Consider the following 20,439-nt stretch of genomic DNA (forward strand, 5'->3'; position numbering starts at 1 on the left):
GGGTCAGAGCAGAAGGCAGACGGTTGCCATGTACAGGGCCAAGTGCGGCAGTCACAGTGGAGCTAGGATGTGATGTCCTAGACAAAGGGGCACTCTGGTCAGGGCTCCCCTGTGAGTGGTAGCATTTCCCAGGGTGAGCTGCTTGGAAAAGAATCAGAGTGTCTTGGCTGGTCTTGGTTCCTAAATGAATTTTTTCCAGGAGCATGTTGAGTGGAATAACTGGGTTTTTGGGCACTTTACCAATGATGCAGCTGCTGCTGGAATGCTGGGCTAATGTAAAAGCAATTCCACAGAGCTGGGATCAACGGCTGGGCTGAAAAACTGCTTTTAACATCCTTTCCCCCTGCTGCAGCAAACCTGAGAAAATGCTTGACTCCCATGGCATTTTGCAGGCATTAATGGCTTCTCCAAGCAGCTCACCCCAGTGATGAGTTCTTGCCCCACCTGATCTCTTCCTAGGAGCAGGATGGTCTGTGCCAACTTGTTCTAAGAATTCCCCGGTGGAGATCCAGCCGCTTATGGGGACAGAGCTGCTGTCATCTGTGCTCATAGTTAAGGTGACCCAGATAAATGCTCTGACCCAGGTGCCCCCTTGTGGTGAGCCCTTGGACACTGGTCATCTTCACTCACTTTTTTAGGACAGCTGTCCAATAAATGCCACCATCTTTGTGACATGTGCTGGCCGTTTTTGTAAAGAAGCCAAGAATACAGGTTTTCTTTGCCAGGGGTGAGGCAAATTGATTAATAACTGTGGGAGGGGGCAGGGGGAAGCTTAAGCCATTTATCATTGATAACATCCTTTTGTGGACAATCAGACCATAATTTCCAAGTGTCCTTCACTAACTTAAGCTGGGGGAAAAAACTATAAAGGCTGCAGGGATAAATCTGAATGGCATATTGTACATGTAGAAATTTGTGGTGTTCACTTTTTATCAGAACTAAATCCGGATTCTGGGGCTGGAGGACAGATAAAGCAGAAGTTGTTAATGGTTACGAAGCAAAGGTAAAAGGAAACTCTTAAAATAAGATTTAATATAGCTATGTAGCTTCTATGCAAATGAGGAGTCTGTTCAGATATTTTTTAATGCATCTGTGCCATGGAGATGCTCTGGGGACTAAGTACTGTCTAGTGCGTCTCTCACTTGGATTTTTATCTTATTTGACTTTCAGAAAATGGGATAGCATGTCCTGAGGAGGTCTCTAGTCATGCCAAAGAAAAGCAATGTTGTAGAGAAATGAGGACAGGTACCAGTTGTCCTGGTAGAAATGGTAATTCCTTAATTCTTTAAAAAAAAAGAAAGAAAGGAAAAAGGAAAGAGAAAAGATTAGACTTAACATGCTGGTTCATATTTTTTTATAACCCAAGTTTTAAAAATCTTATAGGAGCTTTTTTTAATGAGTCTCCATTTTTTTAAGTTAGCCTAATAGTAACTAATAGGCTTATAGCCCACTTCCGTGAAATCGGTCAATTTAGAACATAGTTGTCATAGCGGAGACGACAGCTGGCATTGTCTGCTGGAAAGCTCTGCTTCCTGGCCCTTCCTTGGCCCTGCAGTATAGTGGCGATTGATGGCTCATGGTGCTGGAGCCAGGCACTGCAGAACCCTCTGGTGACCTCTGAGCTAGCAGAGAACGCTTACATCGTGCTCGGCAAGGTGCATTTAGTAGTTCCACTGCTGTGTGTGTTGCCTGAACCATGTATGGCAGATACAGCTAATTCTGTGTCAACTAAGATATTTGCTTTTTCAGACCCCCATAGTCTCCAGTCAACCTTGATTACAGAGCACCTGCTTTAGCAGTTAAAATAATTTTTGTCAATATATGGCATAACTTTTAAATAGTGACTTGCTGGTTGTTTGTCTAATCTGCGTAGAGAACCTAGTGTTCATTTCTGTTTCCTTCTGTCCAGCAGATGGCTGTCTAAGTCAGTCCTATTATAAGAGGACCACAAATCAGTAGCAGTACTCGAGGAAGGTTTGGGTGCCTTAGCAAAATAGAAATCCAGCAGGGAGGCTTACATTGCAGGACATTCTTTGAGAGTGTTTAGCAACAAGAAGGGCAATTAGGAAGATGCAGCCTGTCACTGTTTACTCCTCAGTATGTAAAACTCTCAGAGATGCAGAGTGACTGCTGATGCATTTCTAAGCTGCTCGCTAGTGTATTTTCTCTGAAGGATCCTAATGATTGTTAACCATTTCTCATTTTTTATTTTGCTGGATTTTTTTGTGTGTGGCTTCAGCATTCTTGCTTTTGCTATGCTTATTTTTTGAGTTTTGATTCCCTGTGTCACTGTTTTCTCTTGCACACGTTTCTCAAGGTTTACACAGTAAACAATGTGAGTGTGATAACCAAAATCAGGACAGAACATCTAACCGAGGAAGAAAAAAAGAGATACAAAGGTAATTCTCCCTCCACCCCCTTTTTTAAGCCTGGAGGGAACTTTTGTTGGTTTTGTCAAGTTTGGGGATTAATGTGATGGAGTGGTGCTAATCCTAACCCTGACTTCATTTTTATATTTTCTTAGTCTGACTCATTCTTGGAGGTAGTTGGCTTTAGCTGTGCTGAAAGCTATTCATGAGGGCTTGTTTATGTGTTATGAAGAACCATTGTTGAATTTGACTGAAAAGGTAGATAAGAATCTTGGAGAATATTTATTACTGGAATGAGTGATTTCATCCAAACTATCATGATGAAAGGTTTGAACAGAACTTAGGCTTTGAGCCAAAATGTTGCTAATACATGGTTGCCATATCCCAACTCATTCACTGGCCTTGAGAGGTTACCTACCCGCTGTGCCTTAGTTTCCTCAAAAGTGAAATGGAGGTGTTCCCAGACCTTCTTTAGAGTTTTTGGGAAAATTGGATAAGTTACTACATGGAAACATTTGGAGCAGTGCCTACAGTGTGACAGATTAGAAAACCGAGGCCCAGGACACATGGGCAGTGACCAGCCAATGTGAGAATTGAAATCCAGATCTAGTTCATTCCCGAATCCAAGCTCTTTCTTTCATCTGTTCTGCTTTAATTCTTGTACCCGCTGTTCATCTAGTTTAGAGAGCCTAATAAAAAAACGTTCTACAAAGGATAAATTAGCTGATGCTTATTGTGATTTGGGCATCAGCCTGTTCATAAATGGATTTCCTAATGTATGTAGCTTGGATCAGAAAATTTAAAATATGATGAGAATTTTTTTCTATAGTCAAGATAAAGTATCATATCAGGCATTAAACCTTTCCTTACTCTGTAGCGGACAGGAACCCACTGGAATCTCTGCTGGGAACTGTGGAACACCAGTTTGGTGCTCAAAGGGTAAGTTGAAGCAATGAGCTTCTGTTACCGCACAGGGTGATGTGAAATCCACCATTGCACCAGTGGATGGTGAGGGTCCTTGGTTCCTCTCTGCCAATTCAATAAAAAATTACAGGTCAGCAAGATTTAGGAAAAGTAAGATTTGTTGAAAGTACATTTTTAGAAGGAGACCGGCCTCACAAGAAAGCCTGTAGCCCCATGGAATTCAGGAGGTGAAAATACAAAAGATAAGAGTATGCTCCAAGGGAGATGTGGGTTACAGTGAAGAGGGCTGTAACAGTGTATAAGTGGGAAGGTCTGTTTATATTTGGGCTGTGATGGGAGGTTACTAGGGTGATGCTGGATGATTAGCATGCGAAGTCATTTTGATTGACAGTTGGCTATTACATAACCCTTTGCCTATTGAGCATGCGCTTACCCAGAATTCAGTGTTATTAGATTCATGAACTTCTAGACATAGGCATGCTATTGTAATGATGGTATAATGAGGCTGAAGTTAAGGGCAGGTGAGGGTAGTACTTGTGTGCAAACCCCTTTGTTACTGATTTAAGCTAGTAGCTTTTATGGCCTTTGTGCCTTAGGATATAGTGGTAATTTATAATCATAAAATCGGTGTTTCAGGGAGGTCCTTAAGGGAGGTTTCTATGGTTACAGAACTGGGCCTTTGCTCCTATTGCTCATGACCTCCTAACTACCTAACATTTTCAGTGTAGTTTAAAGAAAGGAGATGGCTTTTCTGTGCTTGGGATGGCATTTGCTGAACAAGCCACTCGTATCTGAAAAAGCTAACGAGTATTCCCAAGAGGGAATTTGAGATACTGTCTTGGAAGAGAATTAGATAAGCAGGTCTTTGAAAATAAAGATATTATAGGAAGGGTCGTGGTTAATCAGTTGCTTTCTCTCTTACCTGTTATGAACTGGGATCTCTGTAAAAATGGAACATAAAGAGGATTCAGGACTTTCTATTTTAACAGAGCACCTTAACAAACATTTTCTGACTTGATCCTCACAATAACTATATAAAATTGCTACAGTCGATGTCACTGAGGGTCAGAAAAATGAAATAACTTTCCAGTGTCACAAGCTAGAGAGTGACAGAGCTGGAACTTCAACCCCAAGTCTTCTAGATCTCACACGCGTTCATGTATTTTTCTCTCTTATCATTTCTCTAGTAAGGAGATAAAAATAAAAAGTAGAGCAGAGAAATATTTTGAAATGGAGAAATCTATGAGACTTACACCTCTGTAGATTTTCTTATCCTGTGCAGTAACTTAATGAAAAAAAGTTAAGGCTAGAACTTTCTGATATGTAGCTGGTTAACATGTCCACCTCAGAGACTGAGTGCCATAGGCCTCCAGTTGTGAGCATCACTTGTCATTTCTGATTCCCCTGAGTTCTGGATCGGCAGGACCCCACCACAGAATGTGCCACCGCAAACAACCCCACAGCCATCACTCCTGATGAATACTTCGATGAAGAGTTTGATCTGAGAGACAGGGACATTGGGAGGCCGAAAGAGCTGACGATTAGAACACAAAAGTAAGAGATTCAGCGGTCATTTTCAGCTTATGGATTGTTACAGAATTGTGCTATTTTATGGTGTCATCTTCATTCTTCTGTCCTCTTTCTTAAAAAAATTTTAAATTCCTTTATTTGACAAAAGGTAATAGTAGATTGGCCATCTTATTAGCCTTTCTCCAAATGGAAGATAGATTGGCTTTAAGAATTCCTTATTTTACTGTCAGCAAGCTTCAGCTGATTAAATGAAATGGTTTCCACTAGCTAGCAGTTTCTTTATGCTTGCTGTCAGTTTAGGTTCTTGCAGGAGGTTGTAGTGGAGGTCATTTTCCTGATTGGCCGATTTTGGAGTGATCTGAATTCCTCCTGGGCCTAGTTCCTTCATAGCTTCAAATTATGAGATGTAAGATAACTGGGAAGACTGGAGTAAGGAAGCTGGTGTTGTGTAGCCTACTGTATAGAATTCAGTTTCCCCATCTGGTGGAGGTGCCCTCAGTTTCGTATTGGTCAAATCCTGCAGGTTTAAAGCAACGCTGTGGATGTGTGAAGAATTTCCTCTCTCTCTCGTGGAGCAGGTCATCCCCATCATTGACCTGATGGCCAGAACTAGCACTCATTTTGCAAGACTGAGAGACTTCATCAAACTAGAATTCCCACCTGGATTTCCTGTTAAAATAGGTACAGTTAAGGGAACCACAGGAGCACTTGTAGGTCCTGCCCTTTTTGTAGTGACAAGATATGCTTTAGGGCATTGGAGCACTTTAAGTTAAAGTAGTGTACAAAAGACATAATTGAAGTCAGAGTTATCCTCTAGATTAATTTGGTTTAAAGTGTCATGATTCTTGGTTCATTCTGCATACCAAAATTAGGAGATTCCCCACCCATTAGTTCTATTTTATTGATGTTGCGAACAGATGTAAAAATGCATAAAAAATGTGACAGTCATCATTTTAATATGACACCCAACTTAAGTGAAACCCTAAATTCAGTAGTTAATTGAAGAAGGTAATTGACACCAAGATCCTTTGATGGGCCTGAACGAGTACATAATACCATATACAGTACATATTACTTGAGAGGAATTTACATTTTTTATAGTTGTACATTCATGACACTTCAATCCTGGCTCTCACTGAGACCTAGGAAGAGTTGCTCAACCTCTCTGAATCTGTTTCCTCATCTGTATGTTGGGAAGGGTTGTTATAATGATTACATGAAATCATATTTATAAAAAGTATTTAGCATATTAAGCACTCACGGTTAATTTTATTAATGGCGGCTATTATTATTCTCAGTAAAGTGTATTTATACAAGCTTTTATTTTGTTAGAAATTCCCTTGTTTCATGTCTTAAATGCACGAATTACATTTGGAAATGTTAATGGCTGTAGCACTGCTGAAGAAACTGTATCTCAAAATGTGGAAGGGACCCAGGCTGATTCAGGTAAAGATTCCGGTAAGAGAAGTTGGGTTTTGAGATTCTTTAAAAAAAAATTTGTGAGCTATTATACTAATTTTGTTTGAAATTAAAGTATCTTCTGAAGTAGATCTCTGTGTTGAATAAAGGAAAGTTTAGATTTAGTTTAGATTAACTGAAAAAAATAACTTTGAGAATCTGTATGACTCCACTTGTATTAAAAAGATAGCATAGTCGTAAACAACTTTATTCAGGTGTAATGTATATATGTAAAATGCTCCCATTTTAAATATGACAGGTCAGTGCATTTTGACAAATGTGTACACCTATATAACCACCACCACAATCAAGATAAAGAGCATTTCTGTCCCCCCAATTTCCTCAGGCTCCTTTGCCATCAATATAGTTAATATTTGGATTCTACCGTAAATGGATTTATTACCTTAACTTTTATGTTCCTATTACTCATTGCTAGAATACATAAACATAATTGAATCTTTTTTTCAGTTTTTAAAAATGGTGGTGAGATAGTGTTCTGTGTCTTAGGCTAGAGATACACAGGTGTTTTATATTACTTTCAGTTTACAGATATATGTATACTCTTTTATATATTATATTTCATAATAAAAAAATAAAAAGACATTAGCGTGACTATGTGTGTACACATTACATTTCTCAAAGGACATATGAATAAACACTGGTTACCACTGGAATTTGCAAATACGAGATAGGTGTATGAGGAGAGCTCTTCACTTTTCATTTTTATAGTCTTCTGTATTTTTTTTATGACTATGCATTGATTTTATCACTAAAAAATATTCAGGGCAAAAAGAAAAAAGCAACATTTTGGTACTTTTCTCTGTCAAGATTATTTATTTATTATGTATGTATGTATGTATGTATGCATTTATTTATTTATTTATTATATTTCCATGGAATCCGTAGTTATTTCTCCTCTTTCCTTTCTGATATTATTTATTTATTTCAATTTTTATTGAAATTTATTGGGGTAATATTGGTTAATACAATTATATAATTTTCAAGTGTACATTGTCATTTGACATCTGCATATTCTACTGTGTGTTTACCACCCAAAGTCCAGTTTCCTTCAGCTACCATATTTTTAATCTATTTTACCCAGTTCACCCTCCCCTGAAACCCTATATTTGACCCCCTTTACCCCATCTACCTCCCCCTTCCTCCCCCACCCCCCCACCCTCTGGTAACCACTAATTTATAGTCCATGTCCATGAGTCTCTGTTTGTCCTGATCTTTTGTTGCTTGTAGGTTTATATCTCACATATAAGTGATATCATGTGATTTTCAACTTTTTTGTCTGGCTTATTTCGCTTAGCATGATCATCTTGAGGTCTGTCCATGTTGTCGTAAATGGCAATATTTCATCTCTTCTTATGGCTGAGTAATATTCCATTGTGTATATGTACCACAGCTTCTTTAGCCAATCATCTATTGTAGGACACTTTGGTTGCTTCCATGTCCTGACCACTGTGAATAATGCTGAACGTTGGTGTGCAAATATCTTTTCGGATATGGGTTTTCAAGTCTTTGGGGTAAATATCCAGTAGAGGGGTTGCTGGATCATATAGTAGAGCAATTCTTAGTTTTTTGAGGAACCTCCATACTGTTTTCCATGGTGGCTGTACCAATTTGCAGTCCCACCAGCAGTATATGAGGGTTCCTGTTTATCCTCATCCTCTCCCACCCTTGTTATTGCTTGTCCTGTTGATTATAGGTGTTCTGACAGGTGGGCGATGGTACCTCATTGTGGTTTTGATTTGCATTTCCCTAATAGCTAGCGATGTTGTGCATCTTTTCGTGTATTTGTTGGTCATTTGTATGTCCTCTAGAGAGAAGTGTCTGTTCAGGTGCTCTGCCCATTTTTTGATTGGATTGTTTGTTTTTTTTGTTGTTACTGAGTTGTATGAGTTCTTTGTATATTTTGGATATTAGGCCCTTCTTGGAGGAGTTGCTTGCAAATATATTTACTCATTTGAATGGTTGTCTCTTTACCTTGTTGATAATTTCTTTTGCTGAGCAGAAGCTTTTTAGTTTAATGTAGTCCCATTCATTTATTTTAGTTATTACTTCCCTTGTTTTTGAGGTCAAATTCATAAAAATCCTCTTTAAGTCTAAGGTCTTTGAGTTTAGTGCCTATGTTTTCTTCTATGCATTTGTTTGTTTCAGGTCTTATATTCAGGTCCTTAATCCATTTTGACTTAATTTTGGTTATAGACAGCAGTCTAGTTTCATTCTTATGCAGGTGGCCTTCCAGTTATCCCAGCACCATTATTGAAGAGGCTTTCCTTTCTCCACTGTATGTTTTTGGCTTTTTTGTCAAAAATTATTTGCCCATATACATATGGGATTACTTCTGGACTCTCAATTCTGTTCTGCTGGTCCGTGTGTCTTTTTTGCTGCCAATATCATACCATTTTGATTACCGTCACTTTGTAGTATAATTTGAAGTTGGGCAGAGTAATGCCTCCAGTCTCGTTCTTTTTTCTCAGGATGGCTTTGGCAATTGAGGGTCTTGCTTCCATACAAATCTGATGATTTTTTTGTTCTATTTCTTTAAAAAATGCTGATGAGATTTTGATGTGGATTGCATTAAATCTGTATAATGCTTTAGGTAATATGGTCATTTTAACTATGTTGATTCTTCCAAGAACACAGACTATCTTTCCATTTCTTTGTATCTTCTTTGATTTGTTTTAATAGGGCCTTGTAGTTTTCATTATATACGACCTTCGTTAAATTTATTTTTAGGTATTGTTTTTGCAATTGCAAAAAGAATTATTTTTTCCACTTTTTCTGACAATTCATTATTCAAGTATAGGAACGCTATGGATTTTTGAATGTTGATTTTGTATCTAGGAACTTTACTGTATATGCTTATTGTTTCTAGTAGTGTTCTTGTGGAGTCTTTAGGGTTTTCCATGTAGAGAATCATGTCATCCACAAATAGTGACAGTTGGACTTTTCTCTTTCCCCTTTGGATGCCTTTTATATCTTGCCTGATTGCACTTGCTAGGAACTCCAATGTTATATTGAATAACAGTGGTGCTAGTGGACAGCTTTGCCTTGTTCCTGATCTTAGAGGGATAACGTTGGTTGAATCTGTCAAGATTATTGTTCCTCAAAATCTCTCACTTAGTTGCAAACTTGATTTTAATCATTTTAATCTTTTCCTTTTTTAAAATTTAAAAATGTTTATACAAAGTCCAAGTGGAAGTTTATTTTACTGACTCAGGCACTGGACTGTCATCTTTTGTATTTCAGCTACCACTACCCCAATCACAAACTTTGAGGTTGATCAGTCTGTTTTTGAAATTCCTGAATCTTACCATATTCAAGACAATGGCAGAGATGTACATTTGCAGGATGAAGATTATGAGATAATGCAGTTTGCCATCCAGCAGAGCTTACTGGAATCCAGCAGGAGCCAGGTACGTTTATCAGAATAAATGTCAGGGCCCTCTAATTTGGCCTCAGTTTTGAACTAACCTGAAAGACTTACTTTAAATAGCAAGTTTGGTATATTTATGGTATCAACTGAGATTATTTTGTATTTTATACACCTGGTCTTTTACAAAAGCTTATTATGTGAGACATATATCTCATATAATCTGTATAGCCCCATCAGCATCATTCGTAACATGTCTCCTGACTTTCCTTTTCTTCATATTCACCATGTAGCTAATAATCATGCATCTTTCAAGAGTATGCTGTATAAATTTCTAGTATGTAAATAGTAAATTCATGCTAGTTTGCACCATTGTATTTTTCCTAGAATATTATCTATGTTTCAGTAGTCTCCTATAAAGTTATGCAGATTTTAATTTCAACTTTATCCCCAAGGAAGACCAATCGATGTCTTGCGGTTGCTCAGTAAGGGGTGTGATGTAAACGTTGGTTGATTCTTGGTTATTTTTTCTTTTTTCACTCAGATGTTTTATTCTGTTGTAAGGGGTAGAATCCCCAAACTCTCTGAGTCTCTAGCTAAAAGTAGAGCTAAGGAGAGGACAGATCAGCAGAAGAACAGTTGCCTTTTGTCTTCTGATGTGGTTCCTCCTCCAGGCCTCACCTGCTGGGGAGTCTGGGGATTGAGGTCCTCCTCCCCCATCATCAAGCCCTTCCATCCTTTCCCACCTGTGGCTTCCCCAGCTCAGGTTTTTGACATTCTGGCTTCATTCTTGAGCTTCAGAGCTCAGGTAATGTGAGCCTTTCATATCCCCTTCCTATGGACCCGTTTTTGGAGCCATTCTCTTTTCTGAGGCTGCAGGCCCAGGGCCCAGACCCCAGAATTGTCATAGTCCCTTTGGGAGGCCTCTTGGGAGAAGACCCAGCCTCTGGACATTACCATCAGTCCTGTATGCTTTTTCTTTCCCTGTATAGGTGAGCTTCCCCCTCCTCCTCCAATATCTATATAAACCCAGTTGACCATCAATTTTGCAAAGGGGAGTAGCCAGAGTCATAGATGACAAATTCAGTTATGTGCCACTTAATGATGGGTGATGGGGATATGAAATGCGTGGTTAGGCAATTTTGTCGTACGAACATCATAGGGTGCACTCCACGAACCTAGAATGGTATAGTCTACTGGATACCGAGGCTGTGTTATATACCACCATTACGTGTACAGTCTGTCTTTGACTATAACCCTGTTATGTGACACATGACTATATTGAATTATGTGTTCTAATCTTGCTCCAGGAGAATTACCTGCTTTGTTCATTTAAATTTTGCCCAAGGTTAACTGTTTTAAATTGACTTTCGTGTCAAGAATGAAAAGTTGTTCATTGGGATAGTGTACCGTATACTACCTGACATGTAGGTGTCATTTTAGAGATAACTCAAATTCCTGTTAGTTTTTCACATAGCACTATGAATAATGAACATGTCAATATTTTTATTGTTCTGTTTTCATTTTCTTATCAGTATGACACCTCTTTCTTCTAAGAGGTATTCATGTCCATCATGTTTGTTTTTCCTAGGAACCAGCTTCGAATGGAGGGATCAATGAGACACATGCCTACGACTCCCAGTATGAGAGGTGATTGACATGCCCCTTGACGATTAAACTGAGGTTGGAACAGGCGCTTTGTGTATGCAACATAGTGCCTGGCAGGAGAGTCTTGACAAAGTGTTAGCTCTCCTTCTTCCTCTTCTGGCAGTCATTTATTAAAATAGCTTTAAACTCTTGGTGGCTGAGTTTCCAGGAATAGGTGATAGCATTGCTGACTTGTTTATAGGCCAGAGTCATTGGCTGACAGGCCCTGAGGAAATGTTTTTTGATTGGTCTGACCTGAGAAGACTGTATGATAGATCACACAGGGTCTAGATGCCCTCATGGAAAGTTTATATAATTTAAAGGATGATGACATTTTAGGGAAGAGCCACAGGGATGATAGTTTTTTGTTTGTTTGTTTTTGTTTGTTTGTTTGTTTCTTAAAGGAGGGAATTTAGAAAAGGTTCATTTTATGAAGCGTCTTCCTATACTTTGGGCATATGTGAAAATCTGTTAAAGAACTTGAGTTTTGCTTTAAAACAGGTCCAGGTTCAGTTCCTAGCCTCATTAATTAGTAGCTGAGTGATCTTGAGCAGGTTTCTTAACCTCTTTGAGCTTCCAGTTTGTCATAGTACCTACGCCCAGAGTTATGTGGGATTGAGTGGCATCATGCACATAGAGGGCATATAAAGGGCCTGGCACAGTGTGCACTTGGTAAGCAGTTAAGAAATGTAGTTGCTGCTGCCTCCATGATGATGGTGGTTATCACTGTTTCTTTTTCCCCCCTTTTCCAACTCAGGGCCATCCAGGAAAGCCTCCTTACCAGCTCAGAAGGCCTGTGCCCTGGTGCCTCAAGTGAGACAAGCCGTTTTGATAGTGACTTGCAGCTGGCCATGGAGCTCTCTGCTAAAGAGCTGGAGGAGCAGGAGTTGCGGCTACGAGAGGAGGAGGCAGAGCTCCAGCAAGTCTTACAGCTGTCTCTCACGGAGAAATAGACCTTTCTGCCCACACACTGCACAAAGCAGAGGCTCTGAGCTGCAGGCGAGTGCTGTGTCACCAGGACCTTAGGGCTGAGAGACTGTACTTTACATGTACACAGCAGAAGGCAGCTGTCCCCTTCTTTATGCAGAGGTGCAGGACCAGGGACTCCAAGCTCCCTCCACGACACTCCCTGGTGGAGGGGCTCGGGACAGGCAGGCCCCATCTCCAGGCTAAGGGGTGGGGAGCATCGTCACTTTCCATTAGCTGTATTGGCTTGCAGGTCACATCTTTACTACCAGCTTTAGACAAAAACCCCAATCCGTGGGGGTTTGTAGATTACTTTTTACCAAGGAGTGATAACCAAACAAGCTATTGCAGAGTCAGGGTGCTTTTATACGTGAGAACAGCAGCCTTTGTAGAGTGTGGTTTATGAAAATTTATGAGATACTTCTTTACACTTCACCAAAGAAATGGATAATCTATGCCGATCTACTCTTTTATTTTTACAGGGTTTCTAGGATACTGTCACTCTTCCTCCTCCACCTCCACCATATTCCATTCCTTTCACCCTCAGCTAAAATTAAAGAGGAGATACATAAAGGATCTATTTTAGATTAGGGTTAACTATTTGCATCAAAATAAGATGTACTAATAACCACAGATGTTGCCTTAGCCTTAAAAATTACTAATAGTTTCAAACCACCTCACTCCACTTGTTGAGAGATCTGATTTGAATTTGTAAAGGCAGTTGTTTTGAGAGCAGGAAGGATCCTCCACGTGAAATCCAAGGCAGCTAATCCTGGCCCTGAAGAAACAGGGAGGAGAACCCGAGCTTTGTTCTTGAAGTGGGCAGGCTGTCCAAAATACCAGAATAGCACAGAACTAAACCAAATGTGAGTGTTCCAGGCTGCCTCTAGTACAGGACGTCCATGTAGAGGTCTAGGAAGACCCACTATATGCCCTCGGCTCACTGGAGAGGAAGGGGTGCAAGTTACAAAGGGAACTACAAACAGAACTCAATGGCCCTGAATTCAAAAGGGAAAATGATGATTCCACATTGCTTTTTAGAGTTCAAATCAACATCTTTCTGGATAAATATATTTTTTAACAGAATCTTTTTATTATTTTTAAAAGATATAAAATTGACTACTCCCGTCAGCAATACAAGGTTATACATTTTAACCAGATTTTCTCAGGCCTTTTTTGGATACCTTTAGTAGTTAACTATTTTGTCTACCACTTCTGTAAATAACCATCGCACAACATACAGGACCCTGGGGAATACACCTGAGGGCACCCTCACTCCAGCCTTGTATTCATTCCCACAGGCTGCACTGAAATGACCTGGCAAACAATATCCGCCTGTTTTGCCTCAGTTTACTATCTGTTGAGCTTCTTTTGGGATGGGAAGAGAAACTACTGTTCCAGTTGAACTCTATTACACAGTTGTCATTGCCAGTAAAATGTTCCCAATCACAAAGAATTGTGCTTTTGAGTCCACATAACCATCTGCCTTTTATGTCATGGTCTAAACAAAATTCCTTCTCTGCACACGAGGCCAGTATATTCAGCATGATATTTGTTTCAAATACACACCTTGGCAATTTGTTTAGTATTTACCTTGAGTAAGGACACTTCTTGGAAATGGCTGCTGTCTGGCCACATCGTTTACTAAGGTGAATCATAGGTAATCTTTATGTTTGCATTCCATTGTGCTGCTTGCTGGCGTCTGACTTTATCCCAGGAAGTCAGTTAAAAAGGGACCGAGCTTTTTGTCCATGTCTGCAGCGTTTTTCATATGTTCACTCTTAAAATGCAAATAAAGACTGCTTCCTGAGAGGGTGCTCATACAATACCTAGACAGCCTTTGAGTCTTTTTTCATTGTTTTTCTAGTCACTGAATGTACCCACACTTCCTGTCACGTATATTATTGGAACATTAGAATGCCCTCCCAATGCTCAGTTGTATATTACAAAAGTGACATGCTCCTTTCAGCCTTCCTGCCCAATCATATAGTGCGCATGCCCCATGCTGCTTGTCTCAGATGGGAGCTAAAAGTGAGCCGGTGTCAGGGCTGCTCTGAGACACTTGTGCAGTCCTCCTCTTGGAGATGGACTGGCTCTTGTGGAGTCAAGGGAAGCCATGCCAACATCAGCTCCCTAACGTGATCTCTCCTTTGAAGCTTACGTGTTTTGTGAGGCTATTCTTATAAGTTCTGGTGATAGTAAGGGCTTCCAGACGTACCCTATGCCAAATATACTGGTATTAAACAAGGCAGGAACCAGTAAAACAATATTTGGTTCCAGAAATGAGGCCTTGGTATTTCTGGGAAAATGAAGAAGCTCCTTTGGATTTGGTGGGGAAGTAAATAGAAATACTTTGAGCCAGTGGAGCACTATGAAGAAAACTGTTATTCTTCTTCGGTTGAGATGTAATACCTATGGATTGTTTGATTAAAATAAGTTTCTTTAGGTTCATTAACACTTGGGTGGCTCAATATTGGCAGCAAATTTTGAGTAACTTCTGCATGTGAGACACTGCTAGGAACTAAGTAAACTTCCTAAGACACTTTGTTCCATAAACAAGCTCATCACACCATATATAAGGTGAGGTGTCAAGGAAGCTAAGTCTATAAATAAGGACAGGAAAGGCTTGAGCATAACCACCAGTTTGGTCCCAGTTTACTGCTGAAGTTAGATGACATCAAAGATGACAAGTTGGGTTATGACAACTTTAAATGACTCTTTGCAGTGCAGTAAGTGATGGAGTTCAAAGTCCAAACTAGGCCCATGTCTAGAAATATGTGTAGATTTAAGATTGAGGTCCAGCTGGAAAAATTTGTAATATACTTGTAAGACTCCAGAGCCCCTAAATCTCAAGCAGCACTTGCAGACTTCTTAATCTTAACTTTCAAGAAAGTTAAAATAGCTCACTTTTATGATTGGTGTAAATCATTGTTCATTTGGGTACTCAGCTGGTCTTCTGAGTATAGTTCAGTGTATGAGGTCCATGGTTTGGCTGCTGCCTCCCCTGTAGATGAAGGTAAGGAAAATAATTCCACTCGAAGGTACTAGTTGGTCAGCTTCTGGTGCATAAAAAGTTTTCAGTATAATTCTCTCTCCCAGAACTGATGTTTTTGTCTTTACTCATCTCTCTGTAATAAGCCTTTCTATGGATTCTGTCTTTCTCTAGCTTGAAATCTCATACTGAACAGATGGTATATTGGAATGAAGATGTAGGCTGGGGTTTGCATTTGTATGTGGAGTAACTATTGCAAGGTTTTTTTCATAAAATGAACGTGATCCCAGTACCTGGCTGGTGATTACTGAATAAACAGGTCGCAAGGTTTATGGGCCTGGCAAGTTTTCACTATTTCCTTTGAAAATCCTCAAAACGATATATCAAAATGTAGCATTTCAGATGGGACTTTGCCAATGAGAGTCCTACTCACTCAGAATCGTTCTCACTCCTCCCTTCATTAACCACAGATTTCTATGGGAAAGGCCAACTGTAGTAATCCTACCTTCATTTGTATTAGTTTCCCAATCATTTCATCTTTACTGTAATTATAAAATATAAAGTTGTGTATCACCATTTTACAGATAAGAAATGACTTCAGAGAAGTTAAGCCTATATATAATTGGAACTGGGATAAGAATCTAGGTCTTCTGACCCTTTGCCCAGCCTGAGAGATTATGGCTCAGTTTTCTTGAATAATGCCTTGCCTTGAGGCAATAGTGTTATTTCACACATGAATTTAAAATTTCACGTCACAGTGCTTCCTTAAAAGATTAAATCAGATTCAAACACGCACCTGCATTTTAAGTGCTTGGAAAATAATTAGGAATAAAACAGCGTGTAAGATTTTACTTTAATTTTAATTGATATTTTGCTGATAAGCACAGAATAGTTAACATTTTAATGGCTCAATGATGGGTTACAAACAAAATCCTTCAGTCAAAGAGTTACAGGATCTCGACTTTGTTATTTCACATTAAGTATGGGTTGTTAAAAAAAAAAAAATCAGTGCTGTGCTTGGAGCACAAGATTTAAGCATTTCAATTTAATAACAAAATTAAAGCTAGCACCTTTAAAATAAATACTGATAATCACTTTCTAAGTATGAAAGTATCGTTTCAATAGTGGGGAAAATCCCATTCGCCAACAGTGCAAACAAATAGCAGCATTTTCAAAGTTGAAATTAAATTTGTGTAAACACATGCCCACCCACCATTCTGCCTGGCAAAATAAACAGGCTCTTCTATTGACTGAGCCCTCCTCACGCACAGCTGAAAACAAAGAATTCCTGCTGAGTATTCTAGATTCCAAATCTGAAAAACTGCCACCAAGTGTTAGGCCAAGAGCTGGGCAGACTTAAGTGCAGTACAAGAAAGATCAATATGTTTGAGTAGAATGAGTTCTTTCTTAGGCCAACTAATAACATTTCCTGTCCAACCCCAGCCTTCCAGCCCAAGGGTGCACGCAATCATAAGCTTGACTGATGTGAGCCTGACTGATGTGACCCATCTTAGTGCAGAGCACGATGCTGCAAGAAGACTGATGGCATCAGTTCCCTACAGCTGACACTGCTTTGCAGCCAGAGCACCCTAGGCCAACTGTGTGTAACTTAAAACATTTGTGATTCTTAACCCATTGTTACCAAATGATTCTTCAGTAGAGAATATCTACATGCTAAGTCTTTCTCATCTTAATATTTTCAAACATTAATGATTAGTCTTCTCCAAAGCAGTTTTTATGTAACTCACAAAGTTACTGAGTTTTCTTTCTCACGAGTATTCCATCTCTGATCTGAAACTTAGAGCTTCAGGTCATATTTTTAAAAAGTACAGCCAGATAGAAAAAGAAGCACTGAGAAGCAAATTCAGTGGCCAAGTTTTGCATTACAGTGTTACGAAAAAATAACTGCTAGATGTTTTTTTCTAAATAATTTAGCATTTACCAACTATCTAAACCAAAGAGCATGCTTAAGCAGCAAAGTTCTGATTCCAACTTCTCCATTGACCCATGTGCAGCGCAACTCATTCTGTTCCCAAATACTTGTAGGAGAGAACTTGCTTGCTTGGCTGTCATCGGCGCTGAATGGGCTTGTAGACACAAAATGCCATAAGGATCATGGTTACCAGCAGGATGCAGAAAATGGTTCCCATCAGCACTGCAAAAGGAATACAGGTTACCTCCTAACGGAAACTCCAGGCTCTGTAAGTCATCCATTCCCCAGCGATGATTTACCAGATGCCACTCAGTGCCAGGTAGCACTGTGCCAGGTGCGGGGAAAACAGCCATGAACAGACCCTCTCTCTGCATGTCTCCATGTATGGGAAGGAGAGGGGAAGAATGTAAACAAACAAGAGCATTTCACTTAGCATGAAGGGCCCTGAAGAAATCAGTAATGTAATAGTGATGGGAAAGGGATTGGCAACAGTCAGTGTGGTCATGGAGGAACCATCTGAGGAGGGGACACACAAGTTGAGAGCTTAATGAAGTGAAGGTGCTGGCCATGTGAAGATTTGTAGGGACTGCGCTACAGGCCCAAGGATTAGCAAGCAAAAGGCTGCAAGGCCAGGGCAAGCAGACAGCTAATGAACAGGAGCAAGAGTGGCAGAGGTAGCAGCAGTGAAGGAAGAAAAGCAGGAAATGAAGCCAGAGAAGAAGGCTGCAGCTGGTCCATGCAGAAGGAAACATGGATTTTATCCTAAGTTTAAATAGAGGGTTGTAGGCAGAGAATGACAAGTGAAAAAACAGCAGGGAGCTCAACCATGTTTTTAAAGCCATTTATAAAAAGTGGAGATTCAGTATTTTAGTCTCTATATGAGTCTTGGCAAGGGCCTTCTGATCAAAGAAGCAATACTATGTTTTTAAGAGTAAATTTCTCATCTAAAATTTACAAGGTGCTCAGGTGAGAAATGGGACCTACAACTGATAATTCAAGTTGATCAGGACTAGATATAGGGACCTGGGCTTTAAGCTAACATAACCAGCATCCTGCTGGAAGTGACATGCAATTCCATGTATGTGACTATCTCAGGGTCTGTGGAAGGAGTTCAAAAATGTTACTTTTAACAGGCAAATATATGTGTATGTGTTTGTAAGAATGTGGACCCATCCCAAGTTCCAGCTGGAGCCTAACCATGGTTATTCTCCAGTCTGGTTACTGTTTCTCTCAAAAATTTGACCACAGTTTTGTCTAAATCAGTAATTTGGGGGTATTTGTGACCTCCCCTACTTAATTCCCCCACACTTAACCCAGTTATTAAAAACTGACCATTGTTTTGGTGAGGAAGGAGGAGAGGATGAAGAAGGTGACAAAGACAGTAGGTCACAACTCCAAAAGGCCAGAAGTAATTGTAAAGGGCTCTGTTAAACAAAATCTGACTTACATGAGCTAAATGTCATATCTCAAAATAGCCCTTGCTACCTAAATACCTGTCCTAATTTTCAAAGTCCTGAGTTACACAAGTTTCTAAGGTTCTGACTGCAGTTGGACCTAAAGTTGTCGGTTCCATTTAAACCATTTTCTTGCACTTTTGAAAGGCTCTTAACAAATTAAAACTCCCATAGCAGGAATGTAGGGGGCTGGAATTGGAGAATAGAAATCTTAAAAGAAAAAAAGAATGATTTTGAAACCATGAGTTGTTAGGTACCTACTATCCATTTGGATAGCTATTCATTTGGGCAGGGCTTGATCAATTCTCCCATCTTTACCTTTTCACCTGTCCCACATTTTGCATGTATTATGAGTTGCCTGAATGGCAGGCTCCAGCAGAACCTTAAGACTATTTAGTTCCTTCCTTACAGTCACTTTCCATTCCTGAGCTTCATTTTCTACATCTATAAAATGGGGAAAATGAAACCCATCTCACAAAGGTTTCTTTAAGCCGATGGTAACCCATGAAAAGCATTTAATACAGTACGGGACATATAATAAGCACACGATAAATAAAAGCAGTTATTATGACCAAGACAGGCAGCACAGCACACTGGTCAAGAATTCAGGGTTTGGGATCAGACTGTCCAGGTTCCCATCTACGTTTACAGGCTGTGTGACCTTACGTAAGTTATACAACCTGTGTCTGTTTCCTCTTCTGTAAAAACGGAGATAAAAATACCCACTGCCAAAACTGTCTAGGGCAGTGTTTCGCAAATGACCTGTGGTAAAAAGACTAGTTTTTGTAACTTCTCATCTATCCCAGGCCATGACATAGCCCTACTGTGCATGACTAACAAGCAGCTCCCTGTATCTGCAAATCATTTTAGTTCAGGGACCTGGAACTGGTCTCTACTTGCTTGGATGTTGCAACAATGTCAACATGTTAAGTTTCTACACACTTAACTTCTGTAGTCATCTCTTTGCAAATGACAAATACTTTGCAGACCCCACTGGTGAGCAGATCACCCCCTGAATAGCACTGTTCGACAGCAGTGGTTCTTACTCAGGGCGATTTTAACCCCAGTGGACATCCACAATGTCTGGAGATATTCTGATCACTTGGAATGGGAATGGGATGTGCTACTGACATCTAGTGGGTAAAGGCTGGGGATGCTGCTAAAGATATTACATAGTCCCCTCTAAGGCCACACCGGGGATGATGAAGCCTCTGACATACGGAGCATCGGTACACGTAATTGCCTCTTCTTTCGTTTATCATCCATTAGGATTGAAGGCGTGTAGGTTATATTCTATGCTCCTTGTTGCTAGTCTGGGTCCACACAACCAGAGTGGAGGAGGCCCAGAATGAGACCCAGGTCACAGACTCGGAGGTTGTTCATGCAACTAGCACATACTGAAAGCTTCCTGTGTACCGGGCCTCGTACTGAGCGGTAAAACTCAGGCCTTCCTAGAGGAGGCCGCACGGGCAGCCCCAGCCCTCACTCATTTCTCGCCCTCTGTCCGCGCCTGCCAGGCTCCAGCGCCCCAAGAGGCAGAAGCGCAGGCCCGACCCTGCCGCCCATTAGCCCGCAGTCTCTCACCCAGGTTCTGCCCACGCAGCACCGCATATGGTCGGCTCCGTTCCGATGACTCCACCGGACTCGGGGCCTCTGTCTGCCCTATTAGGTGACCGCACAACCCGAAACACAGCCACCACCACACTGCCCGAAGCATCTTCCAGGTTTGTCTGCCGCGGAGAGATCCCTTCCGCCAAAAGCCCCACCTTTCGTCTCCTCCG

The 20,439-nt window shown here is 40.3% G+C and overlaps 1 protein-coding gene and 1 long non-coding RNA gene across 4 annotated transcripts in view; one reads left to right on the plus strand and one right to left on the minus strand.

The window, feature by feature from the left end:
* Window positions 1-14,105, plus strand: part of ANKRD13A (ankyrin repeat domain 13A) — a 32,725-nt gene extending 18,620 nt beyond the window's left edge. For 2 of the 3 annotated variants that reach the window (XM_036220612.1, XM_036220610.1), the window contains exons 7-15: window positions 937-1,003; window positions 2,318-2,399; window positions 3,247-3,308; window positions 4,717-4,847; window positions 5,347-5,504; window positions 6,156-6,281; window positions 9,543-9,709; window positions 11,258-11,316; window positions 12,071-14,105. In XM_036220612.1, coding sequence (XP_036076505.1) covers window positions 937-1,003; window positions 2,318-2,399; window positions 3,247-3,308; window positions 4,717-4,847; window positions 5,347-5,504; window positions 6,156-6,281; window positions 9,543-9,709; window positions 11,258-11,316; window positions 12,071-12,266 — 1,048 coding nt within the window. In that variant the 3' untranslated portion in view covers window positions 12,267-14,105. The remainder of the gene's footprint in view (window positions 1-936; window positions 1,004-2,317; window positions 2,400-3,246; window positions 3,309-4,716; window positions 4,848-5,346; window positions 5,505-6,155; window positions 6,282-9,542; window positions 9,710-11,257; window positions 11,317-12,070) is intronic. The other variant, XM_036220611.1, reaches the window with a different exon arrangement.
* Window positions 14,106-16,110: 2,005 nt separating this feature from the next.
* On the minus strand, window positions 16,111-20,433 carry LOC118602816. Its single transcript, XR_004950828.1, has 2 exons — window positions 20,243-20,433; window positions 16,111-17,426 (listed from the first exon to the last, which is right to left on the minus strand). It is a non-coding gene; the product is annotated as an uncharacterized LOC118602816 (long non-coding RNA).
* Window positions 20,434-20,439: the final 6 nt, after the last annotated feature.

Source organism: Rousettus aegyptiacus, unplaced genomic scaffold (genome assembly GCF_014176215.1).
Source record: "Rousettus aegyptiacus isolate mRouAeg1 unplaced genomic scaffold, mRouAeg1.p scaffold_m13_p_5, whole genome shotgun sequence".
Lineage (NCBI taxonomy): Eukaryota > Metazoa > Chordata > Mammalia > Chiroptera > Pteropodidae > Rousettus > Rousettus aegyptiacus.